At 44.5% G+C, this 21,447-nt stretch overlaps 2 protein-coding genes across 2 annotated transcripts; both read left to right on the forward strand.

Annotated features, from left to right (window-relative positions):
- The first annotated feature begins 690 nt into the window (after window positions 1-690).
- LOC123993391 (hatching enzyme 1.2) lies at window positions 691-14,052 on the forward strand. Its single transcript, XM_046295532.1, has 8 exons — window positions 691-765; window positions 860-902; window positions 974-1,039; window positions 11,156-11,308; window positions 12,502-12,619; window positions 13,194-13,372; window positions 13,466-13,547; window positions 13,917-14,052. The coding sequence occupies exons 1-8, from the start codon at window positions 691-693 to the stop codon at window positions 14,050-14,052; spliced, it is 852 nt and encodes a 283-aa protein (XP_046151488.1).
- Window positions 14,053-15,232: 1,180 nt separating this feature from the next.
- Window positions 15,233-21,121, forward strand: hce2l1 (high choriolytic enzyme 2-like 1). Its single transcript, XM_046342540.1, has 9 exons — window positions 15,233-15,314; window positions 15,402-15,453; window positions 15,555-15,614; window positions 17,043-17,210; window positions 17,526-17,643; window positions 17,880-18,058; window positions 19,399-19,480; window positions 19,973-20,097; window positions 20,969-21,121. The coding sequence occupies exons 1-9, from the start codon at window positions 15,246-15,248 to the stop codon at window positions 20,980-20,982; spliced, it is 867 nt and encodes a 288-aa protein (XP_046198496.1). The 5' UTR covers window positions 15,233-15,245; the 3' UTR covers window positions 20,983-21,121.
- Window positions 21,122-21,447: the final 326 nt, after the last annotated feature.

Below are 21,447 nucleotides of genomic sequence, written 5' to 3' on the forward strand. Positions count from 1 at the left end.
TATTAAGAACAAACCTCTGTGTTGTTATTAAGAATAAACCTCTGTGTTGTAAAGAACAAACCTCTGTGTTGTAAAGAACAAACCTCTGTGTTGTAAAGAACAAACCAAAGAATGTTTCCACTGCAGCACCAATACAAACATCTAATTTCAGCTAATTATCACCTCGTGCATATTATAAACCGGGTCGTTCGAGCCCTGGATGTTGATTGGGCGAAAGCTGTAGTACAGTATATGAGACAATATGCCACGGGTATGACACAAAACGACTTGTTTACAGCTCTAATTACTATAGTAACCAGTTTAGCATAGCAATAATATTTCTCTGGGATTTGTGGTATATGGTCAATATACTACGGCTAAGGGCTGTATCCAGCCACTCCAGCCATTAAACGTGGTATATTGGTCATATACCACACCCCCTCTGGCCTTGTTGGTTAAATATAACACACCAAAGCTGGAGTCATTATCATTATGTCGACAGACATGACGCTACAGTGCTGAATGATGTTGATGTTTGCAAGGTGTATCCCACCATGCCCCAAACAGGAATACCTGTAGTTATGTTAAACAACAGGTTGAAGGCTCTACAATTAGGTTGTTAAACACTATAATGGATACTTTCTAGAGTCATACCAAGAAGCTGCTGTATATAAGGTTGATGCCAGCAGTACTCGACATTTCCTGATTCCCATGATGGACTTGACTGTGTCTTCCCTGCTGTCCATGGTGGTTTACACCTGTTGTACCTGGGCCATACCTGCTCAGGTAAACACTAGTGCAAGTTAAACCTGTTGTACCCAAACTGTTTTAATGTAGAGTTTTTATAAAAAGGAAAATTATATTTCTCTCTATTTTGTAGAGTACCTCAGTGAGCTCCAAAAGGTTCCCTAAAAGTTATTCAGGTAAACAACAAGCATATTACTCAACATTTCATAGTACAACAATACCAGGATTAACACATTTTATGTTTCAGACGATCACATTATACGCAGTGAGATGACAGCGATGGATCAAATCATAGAGGCCAATGAGTTCCAAGGTAAGAAAACCCTTCATCTTTTGCTATAGGTCTACACTAGGCAAAAACAAGCGTGAATCAGAGCAGTTCTCTGTCTCAGTGGACTAATCACATGACTGGTGACACAACGCACTTCCGCGTGGTCTCCATACTACTGTGCTGTTTGTTGCTACTTGGCTTCCTGCCAAACGTTTCACTCTTAATCACTATTTCAATCGAACTCTGTATTTAACAACCAGAAGTGAGGAGGAAGTTGGAAAAATCTAGAATCTTTCTAGAGCTCCTGTTTTGGAGAAGCAATGGGGGAATCATTGTGCGATTTACATTTGGTGAGAATGAGAGGACGATGGGGACTGGAAAGATGGAAATGAACAGCAGTTTGTAGTTGGAGTGTGATTCACAAACAAGGGGGGGGGTGACCTGTTTGCGTTCTCGAATATGGTGAAGGACGAACTGGGAAAAGTGGAATTGGTTAGAGTGACCCGGAGCGGAATGATGCTGATTTTGTGTGTGTCAAAAGCATAAAAAGAGAAAAAGCTCTGTGGCTCGACAAGATGGCGACGTATGATGTGGGACGCTGTGGTTTTCAGATTGGGGCACTGGTTAAAGGTGTCATCTCTGGTGTCTCGTAGGACATAGAGGCTGTGTGGTTTTCAGATTGGGGCACTGGTTAAAGGTGTCATCTCTGGTGTCTCGTAGGACATAGAGGCTGTGTGGTTTTCAGATTGGGGCACTGGTTAAAGGTGTCATCTATGGTGTCTCGTAGGACATAGAGGCTGTGTGGTTTTAGGGATAACATTCTGGCATCTAGTGGAAAACCTTCCCAGAAGAGTGGGGGCTGTTATAGCAGCAAAGGGGGGGACCAACTCCATATTAATACCCTTGATTTTGGAATGAGATGTTCGACAAGCAGGTGTGCACATACTTTTGGCCATGTACATTATCAGTAATACACCATAAAACACAACAAGGACACACAGACATTACAAGCAGCATATCATCAATGGAGTTTTTTTTAAATGGTGAGAAGGATCTGCAGATATGCATAATCGTTCTGTTTTGGCCCTGGGTAAAATGGATCAGTCTGACATCACACTGATGCTCCAGGTACTGTGACTAGTGGTGGTTATATCACTGTGGCTAGTGGTGGTTATATCACTGTGACTAGTGGTGGTTATATCACTGTGACTAGTGGTGGTTATATCACTGTGACTAGTGGTGGTTATATCACTGTGATGCTCCAGGTACTGTGACTAGTGGTGGTTATATCACTGTGACTAGTGGTGGTTATATCACTGTGACTAGTGGTGGTTATATCACTGTGACTAGTGGTGGTTATATCACTGTGGCTAGTGGTGGTTATATCACTGTGACTAGTGGTGGTTATATCACTGTGACTAGTGGTGGTTATATCACTGTGACTAGTGGTGGTTATATCACTGTGACTAGTGGTGGTTATATCACTGTGACTAGTGGTGGTTATATCACTGTGACTAGTATCACTGTGACTAGTGGTGGTTATATCACTGTGACTAGTGGTGGTTATATCACTGTGACTAGTGGTGGTTATATCACTGTGACTAGTGGTGGTTATATCACTGTGACTAGTGGTGGTTATATCACTGTGACTAGTATCACTGTGACTAGTGGTGGTTATATCACTGTGACTAGTGGTGGTTATATCACTGTGACTAGTGGTGGTTATATCACTGTGGCTAGTGGTGGTTATATCACTGTGACTAGTGGTGGTTATATCACTGTGACTAGTGGTGGTTATATCACTGTGACTAGTGGTGGTTATATCACTGTGACTAGTGGTGGTTATATCACTGTGATGCTCCAGGTACTGTGGCTAGTGGTGGTTATTTCACTGTGACTAGTGGTGGTTATATCACTGTGACTAGCGGTGGTTATATCACTGTGACTAGTGGTGGTTATATCACTGTGACTAGTGGTGGTTATATCACTGTGACTAGTGGTGGTTATATCACTGTGACTAGTATCACTGTGACTAGTGGTGGTTATATCACTGTGGCTAGTGGTGGTTATATCACTGTGACTAGTGGTGGTTATATCACTGTGACTAGTGGTGGTTATATCACTGTGACTAGTGGTGGTTATATCACTGTGACTAGTGGTGGTTATATCACTGTGACTAGTGGTGGTTATATCACTGTGACTAGTGGTGGTTATATCACTGTGACTAGTGGTGGTTATATCACTGTGACTAGTATCACTGTGACTAGTGGTGGTTATATCACTGTGACTAGTGGTGGTTATATCACTGTGACTAGTGGTGGTTATATCACTGTGACTAGTGGTGGTTATATCACTGTGACTAGTGGTGGTTATATCACTGTGACTAGTGGTGGTTATATCACTGTGACTAGTGGTGGTTATATCACTGTGACTAGTGGTGGTTATATCACTGTGACTAGTGGTGGTTATATCACTGTGACTAGTGGTGACTAGTATCACTGTGACTAGTGGTGGTTATATCACTGTGACTAGTATCACTGTGACTAGTGGTGGTTATATCACTGTGACTAGTGGTGGTTATATCACTGTGACTAGTGGTGGTTATATCACTGTGACTAGTGGTGGTTATATCACTGTGACTAGTGGTGGTTATATCACTGTGACTAGTATCACTGTGACTAGTGGTGGTTATATCACTGTGACTAGTGGTGGTTATATCACTGTGACTAGTGGTGGTTATATCACTGTGGCTAGTGGTGGTTATATCACTGTATCACTGAAACCCCACCTCTTTAAGGAATACCTAGGATAGGTTAAGTAATCCCTCTCACCCCACCCCCCCTAAGTTTTAGATGCACTATTGTTAAGTGACTGTCCCACTGGATGTCATAAGGTGAATGCACCAAGTTGTAAGTCGCTCTGGATAAGAGCGTCTGCTAAATGACTTAAATGTAATGTAAATGTAGTGGTGGTTATATCACTGTGACTAGTGGTGGTTATATCACTGTGACTAGTGGTGGTTATATCACTGTGACTAGTGGTGGTTATATCACTGTGATGCTCCAGGTACTGTGGCTAGTGGTGGTTATATCACTGTGACTAGTGGTGGTTATATCACTGTGACTAGTGGTGGTTATATCACTGTGACTAGCTGGTGGTTATATCACTGTGACTAGTGGTGGTTATATCACTGTGACTAGTGGTGGTTATATCACTGTGACTAGTATCACTGTGACTAGTGGTGGTTATATCACTGTGACTAGTGGTGGTTATATCACTGTGACTAGTGGTGGTTATATCACTGTGACTAGTGGTGGTTATATCACTGTGACTAGTGGTGGTTATATCACTGTGACTAGTGGACTGGTTATATCACTGTGACTAGTGGTGGTTATATCACTGTGACTAGTGGTGGTTATATCACTGTGACTAGTGGTGGTTATATCACTGTGACTAGTATCACTGTGACTAGTGGTGGTTATATTATATCACTGTGACTAGTGGTGGTTATATCACTGTGACTAGTGGTGGTTATATCACTGTGGCTAGTGGTGGTTATATCACTGTGACTAGTGGTGGTTATATCACTGTGACTAGTGGTGGTTATATCACTGTGACTAGTGGTGGTTATATCACTGTGACTAGTGGTGGTTATATCACTGTGACTAGTGGTGGTTATATCACTGTGACTAGTGGTGGTTATATCACTGTGACTAGTGGTGGTTATATCACTGTGACTAGTGGTGGTTATATCACTGTGACTAGTGGTGGTTATATCACTGTGACTAGTGGTGGTTATATCACTGTGACTAGTGGTGGTTATATCACTGTGACTAGTGGTGGTTATATCACTGTGACTAGTGGTGGTTATATCACTGTGGCTAGTGGTGGTTATATCACTGTGACTAGTGGTGGTTATATCACTGTGACACACTGTGACTAGTGGTGGTTATATCACTGTGACTAGTGGTGGTTATATCACTGTGACTAGTGGTGGTTATATCACTGTGACTAGTGGTGGTTATATCACTGTGACTAGTGGTGGTTATATCACTGTGACTAGTGGTGGTTATATCACTGTGACTAGTGGTGGTTATATCACTGTGACTAGTGGTGGTTATATCACTGTGACTAGTGGTGGTTATATCACTGTGATGCTCCAGGTACTGTGGCTAGTGGTGGTTATATCACTGTGACTAGTGGTGGTTATATCACTGTGACTAGTGGTGGTTATATCACTGTGACTAGTGTTGGTTATATCACTGTGACTAGTGGTGGTTATATCACTGTGATGCTCCAGGTACTGTGACTAGTGGTGGTTATATCACTGTGACTAGTGGTGGTTATATCACTGTGACTAGTGGTGGTTATATCACTGTGATGCTCCAGGTACTGTGGCTAGTGGTGGTTATATCACTGTGACTAGTGGTGGTTATATTACTGTGACTAGTGGTGGTTATATCACTGTGATGCTCCAGGTACTGTGACTATGTGGTGGTTATATCACTGTGATGCTCCAGGTACTGTGACTAGTGGTGGTTATATCACTGTGACTAGTGGTGGTTATATCACTGTGACTAGTGGTGGTTATATCACTGTGACTAGTGGTGGTTATATCACTGTGATGCTCCAGGTACTGTGACTAGTGGTGGTTATATCACTGTGACTAGTGGTGGTTATATCACTGTGACTAGTGGTGGTTATATCACTGTGACTAGTGGTGGTTATATCACTGTGACTAGTGGTGGTTATATCACTGTGACTAGTGGTGGTTATATCACTGTGACTAGTGGTGGTTATATCACTGTGACTAGTGGTGGTTATATCACTGTGACTAGTGGTGGTTATATCACTGTGACTAGTGGTGGTTATATCACTGTGACTAGTATCACTGTGACTAGTGTGGTCACTGGACTTATATCACTGTGGCTAGTGGTGGTTATATCACTGTGACTAGTGGTGGTTATATCACTGTGACTAGTGGTGGTTATATCACTGTGACTAGTGGTGGTTATATCACTGTGACTAGTATCACTGTGACTAGTGGTGGTTATATCACTGTGGCTAGTGGTGGTTATATCACTGTGACTAGTGGTGGTTATATCACTGTGACTAGTGGTGGTTATATCACTGTGACTAGTGGTGGTTATATCACTGTGACTAGTGGTGGTTATATCACTGTGACTAGTGGTGGTTATATCACTGTGACTAGTGGTGGTTATATCACTGTGACTAGTGGTGGTTATATCACTGTGACTAGTGGTGGTTACTAGTGGTGGTTATATCACTGTGACTAGTGGTGGTTATATCACTGTGACTAGTGGTGGTTATATCACTGTGACTCCAGGTGGTTATATCACTGTGACTAGTGGTGGTTATATCACTGTGACTAGTGGTGGTTATATCACTGTGACTAGTGGTGGTTATATCACTGTGACTAGTGGTGGTTATATCACTGTGACTAGTGGTGGTTATATCACTGTGACTAGTGGTGGTTATATCACTGTGATGCTCCAGGTACTGTGACTAGTGGTGGTTATATCACTGTGACTAGTGGTGGTTATATCACTGTGACTAGTGGTGGTTATATCACTAGTGGTGGTTATATCACTGTGACTAGTGGTGGTGGTATATCACTGTGATGCTCCAGGTACTGTGGCTAGTGGTGGTTATATCACTGTGACTAGTGGTGGTTATATCACTGTGACTAGTGGTGGTTATATTACTGTGACTAGTGGTGGTTATATCACTGTGATGCTCCAGGTACTGTGACTAGTGGTGGTTATATCACTGTGATGCTCCAGGTACTGTGACTAGTGGTGGTTATATCACTGTGACTAGTGGTGGTTATATCACTGTGACTAGTGGTGGTTATATCACTGTGACTAGTGGTGGTTATATCACTGTGATGCTCCAGGTACTGTGACTAGTGGTGGTTATATCACTGTGACTAGTGGTGGTTATATCACTGTGACTAGTGGTGGTTATATCACTGTGACTAGTGGTGGTTATATCACTGTGACTAGTGGTGGTTATATCACTGTGACTAGTGGTGGTTATATCACTGTGACTAGTGGTGGTTATATCACTGTGACTAGTGGTGGTTATATCACTGTGACTAGTGGTGGTTATATCACTGTGACTAGTGGTGGTTATATCACTGTGATGCTCCAGGTACTGTGGCTAGTGGTGGTTATATCACTGTGACTAGTGGTGGTTATATCACTGTGACTAGTGGTGGTTATATCACTGTGACTAGTGTTGGTTATATCACTGTGACTAGTGGTGGTTATATCACTGTGATGCTCCAGGTACTGTGACTAGTGGTGGTTATATCACTGTGACTAGTGGTGGTTATATCACTGTGACTAGTGGTGGTTATATCACTGTGACTAGTGGTGGTTATATCACTGTGACTAGTGGTGGTTATATCACTGTGATGCTCCAGGTACTGTGGCTAGTGGTGGTTATATCACTGTGACTAGTGGTGGTTATATTACTGTGACTAGTGGTGGTTATATCACTGTGATGCTCCAGGTACTGTGACTAGTGGTGGTTATATCACTGTGATGCTCCAGGTACTGTGACTAGTGGTGGTTATATCACTGTGACTAGTGGTGGTTATATCACTGTGACTAGTGGTGGTTATATCACTGTGACTAGTGGTGGTTATATCACTGTGACTAGTGGGGGTTATATCACTGTGACTAGTGGTGGTTATATCACTGTGACTAGTGGTGGTTATATCACTGTGATGCTCCAGGTACTGTGGCTAGTGGTGGTTATATCACTGTGATGCTCCAGGTACTGTGGCTAGTGGTGGTTATATCACTGTGACTAGTGGTGGTTATATCACTGTGACTAGTGGTGGTTATATCACTGTGACTAGTGGTGGTTATATCACTGTGACTAGTGGTGGTTATATCACTGTGGCTAGTGGTGGTTATATCACTGTGATGCTCCAGGTACTGTGGCTAGTGGTGGTTATATCACTGTGACTAGTGGTGGTTATATCACTGTGACTAGTGGTGGTTATATCACTGTGACTAGTGGTGGTTATATCACTGTGACTAGTATCACTGTGACTAGTGGTGGTTATATCACTGTGACTAGTGGTGGTTATATCACTGTGATGCTCCAGGCACTGTGACTAGTGGTGGTTATATCACTGTGACTAGTGGTGGTTATATCACTGTGACTAGTGGTGGTTATATCACTGTGACTAGTGGTGGTTATATCACTGTGACTAGTGGTGGTTATATCACTGTGATGCTCCAGGTACTGTGACTAGTGGTGGTTATATCACTGTGACTAGTGGTGGTTATATCACTGTGATGCTCCAGGTACTGTGGCTAATGTTGGCCTCTATAGTTCTAATCTTTCTGAGGACCAATTTATCCGGCTCTAGTTTGTCCTGGTTGGTGGTAGATCCAGTCTTCTTGATGATGTTGTTTGGCCTGTTTGCATCCTACCTAGTGATGTTACCCTGCCTGAATCAGCGTATTTCTCCACAACTCAGTGGTCCTGAGTCTGCACAGAACTGCCAGGACCCAGGATCAATGGAGACACTGCAGTCTTTAATCCTGTATCTCTTGACACATTCACAAAAACAGTAATGGCCCACTGGACCCTATTCCAACTTCTGAAAGAGCTGCTTCCTGTGCTTGGCCCTCCTATGTTGAACATAATAAACTGCTTCCTATCCTCTGGATGTGTACCAAACTCACTGAAAGTGACAGTAATAAAGCCTCTCTTGAAAAAGCCAACACTTGACCAATAAAAAAAATATTTAAAAAAAAAATATATTGGCCTATATCTAATTTCCCATTCTTCTCAAAATGTTTTGAAAAAGCTGTTGCGCAGCAACTCACTGCCTTCCTGAAGACATACAGTGTATATGAAATGCTTCAGTCTGGTTTTAGACCCCATCATAGCACTGAGACTGCACTTGTGAAGGTGGTAAATAACATTTTAGTGGCGTCAGACCGAGGCTCTGCATCTGTCCTCGTGCTCCTAGACCTTAGTGCTGCTTTTGATACCATCGATCACCACATTCTTCTGGAGAGATTGGAAACCCTAACTGGTCTACACGGACAAGTTCTGGCCTGGTTTAGATGGCAACAGTCAGAAAGATATTAGTTAGTCTCTGTGGATGGTTTGTCTTCTGACAAATCAATGGTAAGTTTTGGTGTTCCTCAAGGTTCTGTTTTAGGACCACTATTGTTTTCACTATATATTTTACCTCTTGGGGATGTCATTCGGAAACATAATGTCAACTTTCTCCTATGCAGATGACACACAGCTGTACATTTCAATGAAACATGTTGAAGCCCAAAAACGGCCTGGAAGCCTGTGTTTTATACATAAGGACAAACAGAGATGTTCTAGGTCCCAAGAAACAAAGAGATCTTCTGTTGGATCTGACATCTTGATGGTTGTACAGTCGTCTCAAATAAGTGAAGGACCTCGGGGTTACTCTGGACCCTGATCTCTCTTTTGACGAACATATCAAGACTGTGTCAAGGACAGCTTGAATCCATGCTTTTGTTACTTCTAGGTTAGACTACTTCAATGCTCTACTTTCCGGCTATCCGGATAAAGCACTAAATAAACTTCAGTTAGTGCTAAACACGGCTGCTAGAATCCTGACTAGAACCAAAACATTTGATCATATTACTCCAGTGCTAGCCTCCCTACACTGGTTTCCTGTTAAGGATAGGGCTGATTTCAAGGTTTTACTGCTAACCTACAAAGCATTACATGGGCTTGCTCCTACCTATCTCTCTGATTTGGTCCTGCTGTACATACCTACACGTACGCTACGGTCACAAGACGCAGGCCTCGTAATTGTCCCTAGAATTTCTAAGCAAACAGCTGGAGGCAGGGCTTTCTCCTATTGAGCTCCATTTGTTTGGAATGGTCTGCCTACCCATGTGAGATACGCAGACTCGGTCTCAACCTTTAAGTCTTTACTGAAGACTCATCTCTTCAGTAGGTCCTAAGATTGAGTGTAGTCTGGCCCAGGAGTGTGAAGGTGAATGGCAAGGCACTGGAGTAACTAACCACTCTTGATGACTCTGCCTGACCGGTTCCCCTCTCTCCGATGGGATTCTCTGCATCTGAACCTATTACAGGGGCTGAGTCACTGGCTTACTGGTGCTCTTCCATGTCGTCCCTAGGAGGGGTGCGTCACGTCGTGCCAATCTTTTTTCTCAATATTGTATTTAAGTCACGTTACCTTCTTGTCCAGTTTTGCGCCCCCTCAGGCTTGTGCGGTGGAGGAGATCTTCCTGGGCTATACTCAGTCTTGTCTCAGGGTAGTCAGATGGTGGTCTGTTGATATCCCTCTAGTGGTGTGGGGACTATACTCAGTCTTGTCTCAGGGTAGTCAGATGGTGGTCTGTTGATATCCATCTAGTGGTGTTGGGGCTATACTCAGCCTTGTCTCAGGGTAGTAGTCTGGTGGTCTGTTGATATCCCTCTAGTGGTGTTGGGGCTATACTCAGTCTTGTCTCAGGGTAGTCAGATGGTGGTCTGTTGATATCCCTCTAGTGGTGTGGGGGCTAAAGTCAGCCTCGTCTCAGGGTAGTCAGATGGTGGTCTGTTGATATCCATCTAGTGGTGTTGGGACTATACTCAGTCTTGTCTCAGGGTAGTCAGATGGTGGTCTGTTGATATCCCTCTAGTGGTGTGGGGGCTAAAGTCAGCCTCGTCTCAGGGTAGTCAGATGGTGGTCTGTTGATATCCATCTAGTGGTGTGGGTACTGTGCTTTGGCAAAGTGGGTGGGGTTATATCCTGCCTGGTTGGCCGGGGCCACAGTGTCCCCCCCCCGTCTCAGCCTCCAGTATCTATGCTGCTATAGTCTATGTGCCGGGGGGCTGGGGTCAGTCTGTTCTATCTGGTGTAATTCTCCTGTCTTAAAGTGCATTCAGAAAGTATTCAGACCCCCTGACTTTTTCCACATTTTGTTACGTTACAGCCTTGTTATAAAATATGGATAAAACACCTTAATGGATAAAACACCTTAATGGATAAAACACCTTAATGGATAAAACAGCTTAATGGATAAAACACCTTTATGGATAAAACACCTTTATGGATAAAACACCTTAATGGATGGCTCCTATGTACCCTTGTTGTGTCTCTGCCATCCTCAGCTGCCCAGGTTCCAGACGGCACTAGTTTCAGGGATGGAGATATCGCTGTGACTACCGGGAGGCGCTCTAAGGTCTGTTTCGCACGCAGTTGTCTGTGGTCCAAGTCGGTGGACGGACATGTCTACATCGCATACAGGCTGTCACTGGACTACAGTAAGTTACCAGCAGGGTTTCTGATATGGGTCTACATCTCATACAGGCTGTCACTGGACTACAGTAAGTTACCAGCAGGGTTTCTGATATGGGTCTACATCGCATACAGGCTGTCACTGGACTACAGTAAGTTACCAGCAGGGTTGGGTCTACATCTCATACAGGCTGTCACTGGACTACAGTAAGTTACCAGCAGGGTTTCTGATATGGGTCTACATCTCATACAGGCTGTCACTGGACTACAGTAAGTTACCAGCAGGCTACAACAGCAGGGTTTCTGATATGGGTCTACATCTCATACAGGCTGTCACTGGACTACAGTAAGTTACCAGCAGACTACACAGCAGGGTTGGGTCTACATCTCATACAGGCTGTCACTGGACTACAGTAAGTTACCAGCAGGGTTTCTGATATGGGTCTACATCTCATACAGGCTGTCACTGGACTACAGTAAGTTACCAGCAGGGTTTCTGATATGGGTCTACATCTCATACAGGCTGTCACTGGACTACAGTAAGTTACCAGCAGGGTTTCAGATATGGGTCTACATCTCATACAGGCTGTCACTGGACTACAGTAAGTTACCAGCAGGGTTGGGTCTACATCTCATACAGGCTGTCACTGGACTACAGTAAGTTACCAGCAGGGTTTCAGATATGGGTCTACATCTCATACAGGCTGTCACTGGACTACAGTAAGTTACCAGCAGGGTTGGGTCTACATCTCATACAGGCTGTCACTGGACTACAGTAAGTTACCAGCAGGGTTTCAGATATGGGTCGTTGGTCCTGTACCTTTCCACTAATATGTTGTGTATATATACGTTTGAAATAGGAAGTTTACATACACTCATTTAGTTAAACGTTTCGGGTAGCCTTCCACAAGCTTCCCACAATCAGTTGGGTGGGACACATGAGACAAATTTCACCCAACTTATTGTGGGAAGCGTGTGCAAGGCTACCCGAAACGTTTGACCCAAGTTAAACAAAGTGTATGTAAACTTCTGACCCACAGGGATTGTGATGAAATAAATAAAACCTGAAATAAATAATTCTCTCTACTATTATTCAGACATTTCACATTAATAAAATAAAGTGGTGATCCTAATTGACATAAATCAGGGAATTGTTACTTGGATTAAATGTAAAAACTGAGTTTAAATGTATTCGGCTGAGGTGTGTTTCTCTCCACAGGTGATTTAGATCAGAGGATAATAAAGTCTGGTATGGAGAACATGGAGAGAGGTACCTGTGTGCGTTTTGTTCCATGGACACACCAGAGGGACTACCTGGATATTCAGCCTAAGTCAGGGTGAGAGAGAACCACTTTGGATTGTGTTGATGATGGGATTGTCTGATTCCGTGTCCCAAATGATACCTTATTCCCTGTGTAGTGCACTACTTTAGACCAGGGCCCATAGCCCACTACTTCTGACCTCAGTAGAGGAAACATGACACAGAGTAACAATATGTAGGGGAAACATGACACAGAGTAACAATATGTAGAGGAAACATGACACAGTAACACTATGTAGGGGAAACATGACACAGAGTAACACTATGTAGGGGAAACATGACACAGTAACACTATGTAGGGGAAACATGACACAGTAATACTATGTAGAGGAAACATGAAACAGAGTAACACTATGTAGGGGAAACATGACACAGAGTAACACTATGTAGGGGAAACATGACACAGAGTAACACTATGTAGGGAAACATGACACAGAGTAACACTATGTAGAGGAAACATGACACAGAGTAACACTATGTAGAGGAAACATGACACAGAGTAACACTATGTAGAGAATAAGGTGTCATTACGGACGGCCCTTGTCTCCCCTTTTCGATAAGGAACTGTGTGCACTGTTGTTGTCGTTTAGGTGTTGGTCGTACCTTGGGCAGCGTGGTGGCAGACAGACTGTATCTCTACAGTCTCCTAACTGTATGTTGTCTGGCGTGGCCTCCCACGAACTCATGCACGCCCTGGGCTTCGTGCACGAACATTCCCGCATCGACCGCGACAACTATGTCACTGTCCTGTGGGAGAACATCTGGAAGGGTGAGCCAGACAAGGAGTTGACACTATGGTTTGGGGTCAATGTAATGTTCCTTCAGTATATTCAACCAACTGATGTGTGTTGTCCATCAACAGATCGCGTACGGAACTTTGAGAAGTTCAAAACCAACCCTCTGGACGTTCCCTATGACTACGACTCCATCATGCACTATGGGATGTATGTCGCTAGGACACACACACACACACACACACACACACACACACACACACACACACACACACACACACACACACACACACACACACACACACACACACACACACACACACACACACACACACACACACACACACACACACACACACACACACACACACACACACACACACACACACACACACACACACACACACACACACACACACACACACACACACACACACACACACACACACACACACACACACACACACACACACACACACACACACACACACACACACACACACACACACACACACACACACACACACGCATGGAATTATATGTGAAGAAAGTCTCACAATGTGGTTTGTGTAAATGCAGGTATTCGTATTCAGAAGATGGAGATCCTACCATCAAACCTAAGAGGAAGAACCACAACACTCATCTGGGACAGAGAACCGGTCTCAGTCAACTGGACAAAATGAAGATTAACAAACTCTACAAATGTGGTTGGTAGCAAACAATATTTCCTTTATATTTCTGAGGCAAAGTTTTTATTGATTTTTTATTAGTTATTATTTTGTATTCATTTCCTCCCATTTTGTATTTTGTTTTCAAAGGTTGTCAAAATAGAACAAAGGTCTGATCACTAGATGTGTCCCCTCTCTCTCTCTCTCTCTCTCTCTCTCTCTCTCTCTCTCTCTCTCTCTCTCTCTCTCTCTCTCTCTGTGTCTCTCTGTCTCTCTCTCTCTCTCTCTCTCTCTCTCTCTCTCTCTCTCTCTCTCTCTCTCTCTCTCTCTCTCTCTCTCTCTCTCTGTCTCTCTGTGTCTCTCTCTCTCTCTCTCTCTCTCTCTCTCTCTCTCTCTCTCTCTCTCTCTCTCTCTCTCTCTCTCTCTCTCTCTCTCTCTCTCTCTCTCTCTCTCTCTCTCTCTCTCTCTCTCTCTCTCTGTCTCTCTCTCTCTCTCTCTGTCTCTCTCTCTCTCTCTCTGTCTCTCTCTCTCTCTCTCTCTCTCTCTCTCTCTCTGTCTCTCTCTCTCTCTCTCTCTCTCTCTCTCTCTCTCTCTCTGCTCTCTCTCTCTCTCTCTCTCTCTCTCTCTCTCTCTCTCTCTCTCTCTCTCTCTCTCTCTCTCTCTCTCTCTCTCTCTCTCTCTCTCTCTCTCTCTCTCTCTCTCTCTCTCTCTCTCTCTCTCTCTCTCTCTCTCTCTCTCTCTCTCTCTCTTTTGACAGAAGCTCTGGACGATTAGAAAAATCAAACAGAGAAACATCATCCACTGAATCTCTGGTGTCAGATAAACGGAGCATTTAAATAAAGATCGATTGACAACTCAGTTGCTCTTCTGTATTTCTGTGTAAACATGTGGTTGCACCACACAAGTCTGAGAAATGACTGTTTACCTGTTTGAAATATGTCTGTTCTGGGACAACGAACACCTTTGGGGGGTGTGGCTCATCTCTGAAAGTGCTGAATGTCCTGTGTAAAAGTATGGGGTGAAGCTGGAGGATGCTGTTTAGGGTCATCAACGGATTAGATGTTAATGTCATAGGACGCCACGAGGGACAACGCTCTGGGCTGTGATTCATCCTGTAACATCAGAACATGTAACCAATCAGTGCAGACGTCGGGAGGTGAGGTGAGGGGGGGGGGGGTAGTCTATATAGGTGTGGAGTTAGGACCTAAATCTGGATCAGAGACCAGTCTGGCCCAAGGACATGAAACTCATGATCTCTCTAGGAATCATCTTGGGAATGATGACCTACACCGCCGCTCTACCTATCCAGGTAAGGGCTGAATTTAGTTTAGAATGAATCTTACCTTAGTGGTGCTCTCTCACGTAATACTTTCTGAAATTAACATTTCTTCCACAGAATTCATCAGTGATACAAGAAATGAGAGGGAGGTTGAAAAGAGGAAACTCCGGTAAATTGTTGAAATATTTCCATGGACATGATGTTGTATTTTAATGTAGCACATATTTTCAGAATGTATCTTAACACACTTCTATCATCCGTTTATAATAGAGGTGCTTAGGGGTCCAGAGGAAATGAATGCAATGGACAGGATCCTGAGAACCAATGGGAGTAAGTATTGTATCAGTTGCTTAGTTTGGGGTTGGAGTTGACAGGGAAGGAGATGTACTGTGTTTGGGGTAGGAGATATACTGTATTGTATCAGTTGCTTAGTTTGGGGTTGGAGTTGACAGGGAAGGAGATGTACTGTGTTTGGGGTAGGAGAGATATACTGTGTTTGGGGTAGGAGTTGACAGGGAAGGAGATATACTGTGTTTGGGGTAGGGGTTGACAGGGAAGGAGATATACTGTGTTTGGGGTAGGAGTTGACAGGGAAGGAGATGTACTGTGTTTGGGGTAGGAGTTGACAGGGAAGGAGATATACTGTGTTTGGGGTAGGAGTTGACAGGGAAGGAGATATACTGTGTTTGGGGTAGGGGTTTACAGGGAAGGAGATGTACTGTGTTTGGGGTTGGAGTTGACAGGGAAGGAGATATACTGTGTTTGGGGTTGGAGTTGACAGAGAAGGAGATATACTGTGTTTGGGGCTGGAGAGATATACTGTGTTTGGGGCTGGAGAGATATACTGTGTTTGGGGCTGGAGAGATATACTGTGTTTGGGGTTGTGGTCAAAAGTCGTGCACTATATAGGGAATAGGGTGTCATTTTGGGACACATTCCAGGTGTGAGTGAGAGGGACTGGTAACATGGTTCTACTACAGTACCTGTCACTGCGGTAACATGGTTCTACTACAGTACCTGTCACAGTGGTAACATGGTTCTACTGCAGTACCTGTCACAGTGGTAACATGGTTCTACTACAGTACCTGTCACTGCGGTAACATGGTTCTACTACAGTACCTGTCACTGCGGTAACATGGTTCTACTACAGTACCTGTCACTGCGGTAACATGGTTCTACTACAGTACCTGTCACTGCGGTAACATGGTTCTACTACAGTACCTGTCACTGCGATAACATGGTTCTACTACAGTACCTGTCACTGCGGTAACATGGTTCTACTACAGTACCTACCTGTCACTGCAGTAACATGGTTCTACTACAGTACCTGTCACTGCGGTAACATGGTTCTACTACAGTACCTGTCACTGCGGTAACATGGTTCTACTACAGTACCTGTCACTGCGGTAACATGGTTCTACTACAGTACCTGTCACTGCGGTAACATGGTTCTACTACAGTACCTGTCACTGAGGTAACATGGTTCTACTACAATACCTGTCACTGAGGTAACATGGTTCTACTACAGTACCTGTCACTGCGGTAACATGGTTCTACTACAGTACCTGTCACTGAGGTAACATGGTTCTACTACAGTACCTGTCACTGAGGTAACATGGTTCTAGCGGTAACATGGTTCTACTACAGTACCTGTCACTGCGGTAACATGGTTCTACTACAGTACCTGTCACTGCGGTAACATGGTTCTACTACAGTACCTGTCACAGCGGTAACATGGTGATCATGTCTCTTTGACAGGGCTGGGCAGCTCTAGAGCCCGAGGCCTGTCCTTCAGGGAAGGAGACATTGCCAGATCCTACAACATACAGAGCCGCAGCGCCATAACCTGCCCTGGTAACTCCTGCCTCTGGCCCAAGTCAGTGGATGGATCTGTCTATGTTCCCTACATTATCTCTCCACAATATGGCAAGTATCTGTACATTCTTTAAGGCTTTCTGATTCTAGAACTTTACATTTCTCTGTTTTGTCTCGTGTATCTATGACTCATTGTGAGCTGATCTTCACAGTATGGCAGGTAGCAGGTAGCAGGTGTATTAGGTAGGTATCAACAAATTGTAAAGTTAGACTCAGGTTATGACTCCCATTGAAAATGACTCTTATAATATTTCAGCTTTTATCTTTTGATTCTACATGACACATCGTGAACTGATCTACACTGACTTCACACGTTTAATGCCAATTATTCGTTTGTGACAGTTGGAGTTAAATTTTGATTGACAGATGACATGGATAGAATCACCATAGAGATGGGAATGCTGGACATCTTACTTGAAACGTGTGTGAAGTTTGTTCCTCGCAGCCATGAAACCAACTTCCTGGATATACAGCCCAGGTTTGGGTCAGTGGTGTATCTTGGTTTACTACTCAATGGACATCGTCTTAGGATAACATTCAGAAACATCTTGCTTCTAGTTTCAGTTGCTTCATGTACGATATGCAGTGACAGCCTGGTCCCAGGTCTGTTTGTACTGCCTTGATAACTGTGGCAAGACAGCACAAACAGGTCTGGGACCAGGCTAATACAGTCAGTCCATATGTTTTGCTGAATGTGTCTCTCCCCTGTTGAACCACTAGTTGCTGGTCATTCCTGGGTATGACTGAAGGCCCTCAGCCCATCTCCCTGCAGTCCCCTGGGTGCATGTGGTCTGGCATCGTCTCCCATGAACTCATGCACGCTCTGGGCTTTGTGCACGAGCAGTCCCGCTCTGACCGGGATCGCCATGTTTCTATCATGTGGGAAAACATCAGGAAGGGTCAGTGTCCCATCAATACATCAGGAAGGGTCAGTGTCCCATCAATACATCAGGAGGCGTCAGTGTCCCATCAATACTCACCATGTGGGAATACATCAGGAAGGGTCAGTGTCCCATCAATACTCACCATGTGGGAATACATCAGGAAGGGTCAGTGTCCCATCAATACATCAGGAAGGGTCAGTGTCCCATCAATACTCACCATGTGGGAATACATCAGGAAGGGTCAGTGTCCCATCAATACATCAGGAGGGGTCAGTGTCCCATCAATACATCAGGAGGGGTCAGTGTCCCATCAATACATCAGGAGGGGTCAGTGCCCCATCAATACATCAGGAGGGGTCAGTGTCCCATCAATACATCAGGAGGGGTCAGTGTCCCATCAATACTTCATCTATGACAGTTACATTTGAGTATTTTAGCGGATGCTCTTATCCAGAGCGACTTACTGAAGTGATAGTATTCATTTTTCTTACTGGTCCCCCGTGGGAATCGAACCCACAACCCTGTCATTGCAAGCCCCAAGCTCTACCAAATGAGCCACACGGGATCCTCTCACTCTCTCTCCCTCTCCCTCGCTTGCTCTCCCTCCCTCTCCCTCTCTCTACTCTCTCGTTCACTCTCTCTACTCTCTCGCTCACTCTCTCTACTCTCTCGCTCCCTCTCCCTCTCCCTCTCCCTCAACTCTCTCGCTCACTCTCTCTCCCTCTTTCTCCCTCTCACTCTACTCTCTCTCGCTCCTCTCTCTCTCTCCCTCTCTCTCCCTCTCTCAACTCTCTCGCTCACTCTCTCTCCTTCTCCCTCGCTTGCTCTCCCTCCCTCTCCCTCTCCCTCTCTCAACTCTCCCTCTCTCTCTCTCTCTCTCTCTCTCTCTCTCTCCTTCTCCCTCGCTCTCTCTCTCCCTCTCCTCTCTCTCTCTCTCAACTCTCTCTCCTCTCGCTCCTCTCTCACTCACTCTCCCTCTCTCGCTCCCTCTCCCCTCCCTCTCCCTCTCCCCCTCTCGCTCCTTCTCTTTCTCCCTCTCCCTCTCCCCCTCTCTCTCTCTCTCCCTCTCCTTCTCTCGCTCCATCTCTCTCTCCCTCCCTCCCTCTCTCTCTCTCTCTCCCTCTCCCTCTCCCTCTTTCGCTCCTTCTCCTTCTCTTTCTCCCTCTCCCTCCCCCTCTCTCTCTCCCCCCCTCTCTCTCCATCTCTCTCTCCCTCTCCCTCTCCCTCTCTCTCTCTCTTTCTCTCTCGCTCTCTCTCTCTCTCTCTCTCTCTCTCTCCCTCTCCCTCTCCCTCTCTCTATTCATGTGTTTACTGTACCTATGATGACTTCCTGAAATTGTTGTCCCTCTAAACAGGTCATAAGCATAACTTTAAGAAGTACCAGACCAACAACCTCAATACTGTCTATGATTACGGCTCCATCATGCACTATGGCAGGTGAGTTGGTTTATAAAACCAAAACCCAATTTTATGTCACATGCGCCGAATACAACAGGTTTAGACTTTACCGTGAAATGCTTACTTACGAGCCCTTAACCAACAATACAGAGTTAAAAATAACTACAATTGTAACACAATAAATATCAATAATATATACAAGGAGTAACGGTACCGAGTCAATTTGCAGGGAGGTGTACGAGGTAGTTGAGGTAATATGTAAATGTAGGTAGGAAACAGAGGGCAATCCCCGATCCACATTGACGGGGCTGAGCGGGTCAAGAGCTTCAAGTTCCTCGTTGTTCATATCACCAAGGTCTTGACATGGTTGTGCTCTAATGTTGGGTTCTAAGGTTGTGCTCTAATGTTGGGTTCTAAGGTTGTGCTCTAATGTTGGGTTCTAAGGTTGTGCTCTAATGTTGGGTTCTAAGGTTGTGCTCTAATGTTGGGTTCTAAGGCTGTGTTCTTCTAAGGTTGCATTCTCTGATACAGGTATGCCTTCTCAGAGGACGGTAGCCCAACCATCATCCCCAAACCAGATCCCAACACTCCTATTGGTCAGCGAGATGGACCCAGTGTTCTGGACATACAGAAGATAAACCTACTGTATGAATGTGGTACGTAGTTACCGGCTTCACTATCTCAGTGGATGGCATGGACTAGATGGCATGGACTAGATGGCATGGACTAGATGGCATGGACTAGATGGCATGGACTAGATGGCATGGTCTAGATGACATGGACTAGATGACATGGACTAGATGACATGGACTAGATGACATGGACTAGATGACATGGACTAGATGGCATGGACTAGATGGCATGGACTAGATGGCATGGACTAGATGGCATGGACTAGATGGCATGGACTAGATGGCATGGACTAGATGACATGGACTAGATGGCATGGACTAGATGGCATGGACTAGATGGCATGGACTAGATGGCATGGACTAGATGGCATGGACTAGATGACATGGACTAGATGGCATGGACTAGATGGCATGGACTAGATGGCATGGACTAGATGACATGGACTAGATGGCATGGACTAGATGGCATGGACTAGATGGCATGGACTAGATGGCATGGACTAGATGACATGGACTAGATGGCATGGACTAGATGACATGGACTAGATGGCATGGACTAGATGACATGGACTAGATGGCATGGACTAGATGGCATGGACTAGATGACATGGACTAGATGGCATGGACTAGATGGCATGGTTAAGTGTTTGTGTACCCTATGTTTTCATGGCATCACTAATTTTTTAATTTGTAATTTGACCTTTATTTAACTAGGCAAGTCAGTTAAGAACACATTTTATTTTCAATAACGGCCTAGGAACAGTGGGTTAACTGCCTGTTCAGGGGCAAAACGACAGATTTGTACCTTGTCAGCTCTGGGGTTTGAACTTGCAACCTTCCAGGTTACTAGTCCAACGCTCTAACCACTAAAACAGTGTTTTATTTTGTCTGCTAGGTGGCCTGGTGTAACTCCGATGAAGAACTGTCAGCGTAGACCACGATCCGCTTACAAACTGATGGAACAAGTCATATCCCATTTATACTGATATTTTAATCATGTTTATGAAACTTAAGATCGAGACAAGTCAATAAAGTCTGTTATAAGTGTTGTACAATGTGATTTAAAGTGTGAGATCTCGTATGGTCGTTATCACAACCGATGACCACATGGGGATTAATGGGCAACCCGACGTGCATCTGCTTCATGGTGATCAGAGTGATCCTTCTCAGTCCCAGGCCATTCTAATCATTCATGACAGCTCCTCTTCAGCAGACTAACACCCACCATGGCAGAGGGAACTGGCACCTCGTTCATACTATCTGCCTGCTCCATACAAAGGCACACGGTTATAAGACATTTGTTTTCTACATAAGATCATGTTTTCCATCATTTTTGTCATACTGGTTTTCTCCTAAGACTGTCAATGATCCCCC

This window comes from Oncorhynchus gorbuscha, linkage group LG01 (genome assembly GCF_021184085.1).
Source record: "Oncorhynchus gorbuscha isolate QuinsamMale2020 ecotype Even-year linkage group LG01, OgorEven_v1.0, whole genome shotgun sequence".
NCBI lineage: Eukaryota > Metazoa > Chordata > Actinopteri > Salmoniformes > Salmonidae > Oncorhynchus > Oncorhynchus gorbuscha.

Coding starts and splice junctions, on each gene's coding strand:
- LOC123993391 (XM_046295532.1), top strand. CDS start 691: ATGATGGACTTGACTGTGTCTTCCCTGCTGTCCATGGTGGTTTACACC. Junction 766..859: donor CCTGGGCCATACCTGCTCAG/GTAAACACTAGT, acceptor TCTATTTTGTAG/AGTACCTCAGTGAGCTCCAA. Junction 13,548..13,916: donor TCCATCATGCACTATGGGAT/GTATGTCGCTAG, acceptor GTGTAAATGCAG/GTATTCGTATTCAGAAGATG.
- hce2l1 (XM_046342540.1), top strand. CDS start 15,246: ATGAAACTCATGATCTCTCTAGGAATCATCTTGGGAATGATGACCTAC. Junction 15,315..15,401: donor CCGCCGCTCTACCTATCCAG/GTAAGGGCTGAA, acceptor TTTCTTCCACAG/AATTCATCAGTGATACAAGA. Junction 19,481..19,972: donor TCCATCATGCACTATGGCAG/GTGAGTTGGTTT, acceptor TCTCTGATACAG/GTATGCCTTCTCAGAGGACG.